Source organism: Sinocyclocheilus rhinocerous, unplaced genomic scaffold (genome assembly GCF_001515625.1).
Source record: "Sinocyclocheilus rhinocerous isolate Xijiao unplaced genomic scaffold, SAMN03320098_v1.1 scaffold1436, whole genome shotgun sequence".
In the NCBI taxonomy this organism is placed as follows: Eukaryota; Metazoa; Chordata; class Actinopteri; order Cypriniformes; family Cyprinidae; genus Sinocyclocheilus; species Sinocyclocheilus rhinocerous.
Genome location: NW_015647013.1, coordinates 188,519 through 194,069, shown reverse-complemented (window position 1 = coordinate 194,069; position 5,551 = coordinate 188,519). Strand labels below are relative to the sequence as shown.

Sequence of the window (5,551 nt, the reverse complement as noted above, 5' to 3'; positions counted from 1 at the left end):
TTAATTCTGTGTGATTTATTAGCTTGTTTACCCGTGGGGACCTCAATTTAGGTCCCCACCGTGACACGAGTCCCCATGAGTCTGTGTGTATTCAGGTTTAAGTCCCCACCAGAATAGAAAAACAGGTACACTCACACACACACACACACACTCACACTCGCTCACGCTCTCACACACACACACACACACATATATATATATATATGACTAAAGTAAGCAGAAATATGATTTATTGCTCTAAATGACAATTCTATTTTTGCTAGAACTCTGTCAGACATAGCACTCATTCATACAGACTAAAACAATGCATTCCGGTGCATGTCACTGATTTTATCTTGCCTGTTTTTCAGGCCCAGGAATCATAGGCCGGGCTCTCTGCAAATCATGAGTGCGTTTGCTCGAACCAGGAACCCCATGTCCTCTCCCCCACTGCAGAACGGCACAGAGAAAGGTCTGTATATAAAACACAGCTAACAAACTCTCATTTAGCATGAAAGAAAGTGTTTTAAAACAATATTCTTAGTTTACAAATGAACATTTCTACAATATGACAAGACAAATGGTAATACTATTGTGTGCCTATTACTGATCAAACAGATGCATGCAGGAATGTACATTCACATAATAAACACTGAACCGTATTCAGCTGTGATTACCGTGTAAAAGCCAATTTACTAGAAATGAGCAACAGGCTCAAATAAAGGCAGTTAGGATTTTCAGTCGAGCAATGGCTCCAGTCTGTTTGGTTTCTCAGCAAAACAGTTGCATTTGTCTAGTTGAGCGCTGCAAATTTCAGTACACAAAGGTTTGAACAGCTGCATGCCCAGAGGACATTGAGGTTGTCCAGTCCTGCGCTCGGTGTAAAATGATTTCCTGTGCGAATTCGCCTCTTTGGCTGAAGGACACTTATGTCTTATCCTGCCAATCAACCACAGCACATCTCACTTCACAAGCGAACTAAATTACACCGCTTTTTCATTACAGTTCAGCTCCAGGAGCTCATTGTCAGGGCATTTGTAAAGAGCCTTTCAGAACGGTGCATCTATCTGTACACAAACAGGCCTCTAATCAACGGTTCGATTGTGCAAAATAATCCTAAAAATAACACGTCCACTATGACTCACACCTGCTTATATATTGCACCATACCACATTTTAAGGCAAGATACCGCAGGTGAATAGAGTAAAATTTAACTAATGGAAATCAGCATAGGTTTCCAGTTGACTGATTACATTAAGAATTGCAAACATTGTTTTTATTACAAGTTTTATTAAATTGCTTAGACATGATGTTTTTTTTTTTTTTTGCATCTCATAAAATATGTGATAATTTGATACACGCCCAAAACAGAAATCTGAATAGTGGAAAGATATGGTTTAATGGTCTAATTTTGTTCACACAATAGTTAAATGTTTTTACAAAAGGGATTTTGGATATATCTCGTTTGTCACACCACAAATCTGTCAGCAGCCATGAAAAAATGCAAAGCTTATTTAGTCAGCTTTCAGATGATGCATAAATCTCAATTAAAAAAAAAAGTTGACCTTTTTTGTGGTCCAGGGTCACATATTATAATTACAAAGAAACTGCTTTTTGAATTAGAAAAACTAAAATGGTATTTACTTGTAATCTTACAACTTTTTGTATAGTGTAGATAGGAGATAGGAATAAAACTGTTTTGGTGCTACTGAAAAACCCTTTAAAGATACATACTGAAATTGAAATCTATTGACACAAATAGATAAGAGTGCATTAAGAGTGATTTTTTTTGCACCCTCAGATTCCAGATTTTCAAATAGTTGTATCTCGGCCAAATATTGTCCTATCATAACAAACCATACATCACCTTTATTTATATAGCGCTTTTTTTTAACAATACCACACACACACACACACACATATATATATATATATGACTAAAGTAAGCAGAAATATGATTTATTGCTCTAAATGACAATTCTATTTTTGCTAGAACTCTGTCAGACATAGCACTCATTCATACAGACTAAAACAATGCATTCCGGTGCATGTCACTGATTTTATCTTGCCTGTTTTTCAGGCCCAGGAATCATAGGCCGGGCTCTCTGCAAATCATGAGTGCGTTTGCTCGAACCAGGAACCCCATGTCCTCTCCCCCACTGCAGAACGGCACAGAGAAAGGTCTGTATATAAAACACAGCTAACAAACTCTCATTTAGCATGAAAGAAAGTGTTTTAAAACAATATTCTTAGTTTACAAATGAACATTTCTACAATATGACAAGACAAATGGTAATACTATTGTGTGCCTATTACTGATCAAACAGATGCATGCAGGAATGTACATTCACATAATAAACACTGAACCGTATTCAGCTGTGATTACCGTGTAAAAGCCAATTTACTAGAAATGAGCAACAGGCTCAAATAAAGGCAGTTAGGATTTTCAGTCGAGCAATGGCTCCAGTCTGTTTGGTTTCTCAGCAAAACAGTTACATTTGTCTAGTTGAGCGCTGCAAATTTCAGTACACAAAGGTTTGAACAGCTGCATGCCCAGAGGACATTGAGGTTGTCCAGTCCTGCGCTCGGTGTAAAATGATTTCCTGTGCGAATTCGCCTCTTTGGCTGAAGGACACTTATGTCTTATCCTGCCAATCAACCACAGCACATCTCACTTCACAAGCGAACTAAATTACACCGCTTTTTCATTACAGTTCAGCTCCAGGAGCTCATTGTCAGGGCATTTGTAAAGAGCCTTTCAGAACGGTGCATCTATCTGTACACAAACAGGCCTCTAATCAACGGTTCGATTGTGCAAAATAATCCTAAAAATAACACGTCCACTATGACTCACACCTGCTTATATCTTGCACCATACCACATTTTAAGGCAAGATACCGCAGGTGAACAGAGTAAAAATTAACTAATGGAAATCACCATAGGTTTCCAGTTGACTGATTACATTAGAATTGCAAACATTGTTTTTATTACAAGTTTTATTAAATTGCTTAGACATGATGTTTTTTTTTTTTTTTGCATCTCATAAAATATGTGATAATTTGATACACGCCCAAAACAGAAATCTGAATAGTGGAAAGATATGGTTTAATGGTCTAATTTTGTTCACACAATAGTTAAATGTTTTTACAAAAGGGATTTTGGATATATCTCGTTTGTCACACCACAAATCTGTCAGCAGCCATGAAAAAATGCAAAGCTTATTTATTCAGCTTTCAGATGATGCATAAATTTCAATTAAAAAAAAAAGTTGACCTTTTTTGTGGTCCAGGGTCACATATTATAATTACAAAGAAACTGCTTTTTGAATTAGAAAAACTAAAATGGTATTTACTTGTAATCTTACAACTTTTTGTATAGTGTAGATAGGAGATAGGAATAAAACTGTTTTGGTGCTACTGAAAAACCCTTTAAAGATACATACTGAAATTGAAATCTATTGACACAAATAGATAAGAGTGCATTAAGAGTGATTTTTTTTGCACCCTCAGATTCCAGATTTTCAAATAGTTGTATCTCGGCCAAATATTGTCCTATCATAACAAACCATACATCACCTTTATTTATATAGCGCTTTTTTTTAACAATACAGATTGTTATGTGCAATACATAATCAATGAAAGCTTATTTATTCAGCTTCCAGATGATGCATAAATCTCAATTTCAAAAAATTGACCCTTTTTTGTGGTCCAGGGTCACATTTTACAATTACAAAGAAACTGCTTTTTGAAGTAGAAAAACTGAAATTGCATTTACTCGTAATCTTTGTTTTATTTACAACTTTTTGTATAGTGTAGATAGGAGATAGGAATACAACTGTTTTGGTGCTACTGAAAAACCCTTTAAAGATACATACTGAAGTTGAAATCTATTGACACAAATAGATAAGAGTGCATTAAGAGTGCAAGTGAATTTTGGATGTTTTCTTTCCACTAGTCTGAAACAACGTCACGAAAAGCCAAACAGCCTTAAAAATGACCAATGCATGAAAAAATTGCTTTAAAATCGTGCTCTCTTTCTTTTGTCCCAAACACAGAGGACAGCAGGAGAGAATACGACCGTGACCCCAGCGGCACTCCCCTCCATTCGGACCCCGCTCACCAGCTGATGTCCCGAGTCCTCAGCCCGGCCCTTCCAGTCCTTAGCGGCCTGCACACCATGCCCCTCACAGCCGGCCCTCGCAGCCCACCCCACGAGCTACGCCTGGAAGGACACCCACAACCCCCAGACACCCTGCACCATCATCCATACAAATACCCAACCACCTACGAACACTATCTGGGAGCCAAAACCAGGCCGTCCCCGTATGCCTCACCGAGCATCAGAAGCCACGGTTACCATCCTCACATGAACCCAGCCACGGCCAACATGTACTCTGCAACGAGCGTGCCGACTAATTACGACTACGCTCCCAGATAATGACCCCAAATCGGATTCAGATCGAGAGCCGTACTGAGAAAATACACACAAACCTTGAGTCCCAGACTCACGAAACTTGTTGGGTTTTGGGTCGGGCACATCTTTTGCAATGGCTTCTAAGCGTTGGAAAAAGAAGCGGTCGTATTTATTGACGGGAGAAATGTCACAAATGTCCTTGTGGAGCATTAGGATGAGCCCTGTGGACCCAGCATTAGCTCTGGACGGCAGGGCACCTGGAAACTGCAGTATAACTAGTGTTTGGAGCAAGGAGGAGGACAAAGACTTCTTTAGACAAATAATGCATTATCACGGACTGGAATTGAACTTTTGTGTTGGATGCACTTTTTGTTTTTGCTTTTAAAAAGCCATAAATTATATATCACCCTTGAGCCATTGAGCTTCTAGATAGATGGAATATTTGCATGTTGCGCTGTTTTGAAGATGCTGAAAAGCCCTGAAATTGTTTTTTTTTTCTGGTTGAGAATGAATGTTTTTTTTTTTTTAAATGCTAGACCACCTTTAGCAACTAGATGCTTGAAGCTTGTAACGTGGCACTGACGTACAGCAATTCAAATAAATACATGAACAGAATGACTGTGCTGAACTTGTAAAATAAACATTACATATTTGACCTTTAAGCATGTTCATTAGCATTTGCAATTCCTCTCCAGATTTGCCGGAAGCTTTATCTCATTCTTTCCTTACTTGGAGGAAATGCAACTCCCTGCTTTCATTCTCTCCAGAACTCGAAATATGTTTGATTTGGAAAGAAATTATTGATGCATTTTCAAATTGTGATATGATCAGTTTAGGTCTATTTCAACCTAAAAAAAAACAAAAAACCTAACTGATTAATGGAAAAGAAATGGTTGAATACTACTAAATTATATATGCTTAATATAGGTTTACTTTTTTATTATTTATTTATTTTGGCCTAAATCAAACTATGCAAATTATACACAGACTCAGGCTACAAAACGAATAATAATAGCCTAATAATAAAAGAACTGGGGCCCGTGATTCGTATGTCACTTATTACATCCGAGATGAAATGTCACATCCAAGATGATATCATCGCGCTAATCAGGATCTGGCTAATTGGGTTCTTCGAACGCAGCTGTTGTTGATGATTAGT

At 37.7% G+C, this 5,551-nt stretch overlaps 1 protein-coding gene and 1 long non-coding RNA gene across 2 annotated transcripts in view; both read left to right on the top strand.

The window, feature by feature from the left end:
• The window catches only part of LOC107708247 (T-box transcription factor TBX1-like), a 12,152-nt gene extending 7,036 nt beyond the window's left edge, over nucleotides 1-5,116 (top strand). The window contains exons 7-8 of the mRNA XM_016512429.1: nucleotides 351-451; nucleotides 4,034-5,116. Coding sequence (XP_016367915.1) covers nucleotides 351-451; nucleotides 4,034-4,416 — 484 coding nt within the window. The 3' untranslated portion in view covers nucleotides 4,417-5,116. The remainder of the gene's footprint in view (nucleotides 1-350; nucleotides 452-4,033) is intronic.
• The window catches only part of LOC107708248 (uncharacterized), a 16,109-nt gene that overhangs the window by 10,266 nt on the left and 292 nt on the right, over nucleotides 1-5,551 (top strand). The gene's annotated exons all lie outside the window — the stretch shown is intronic.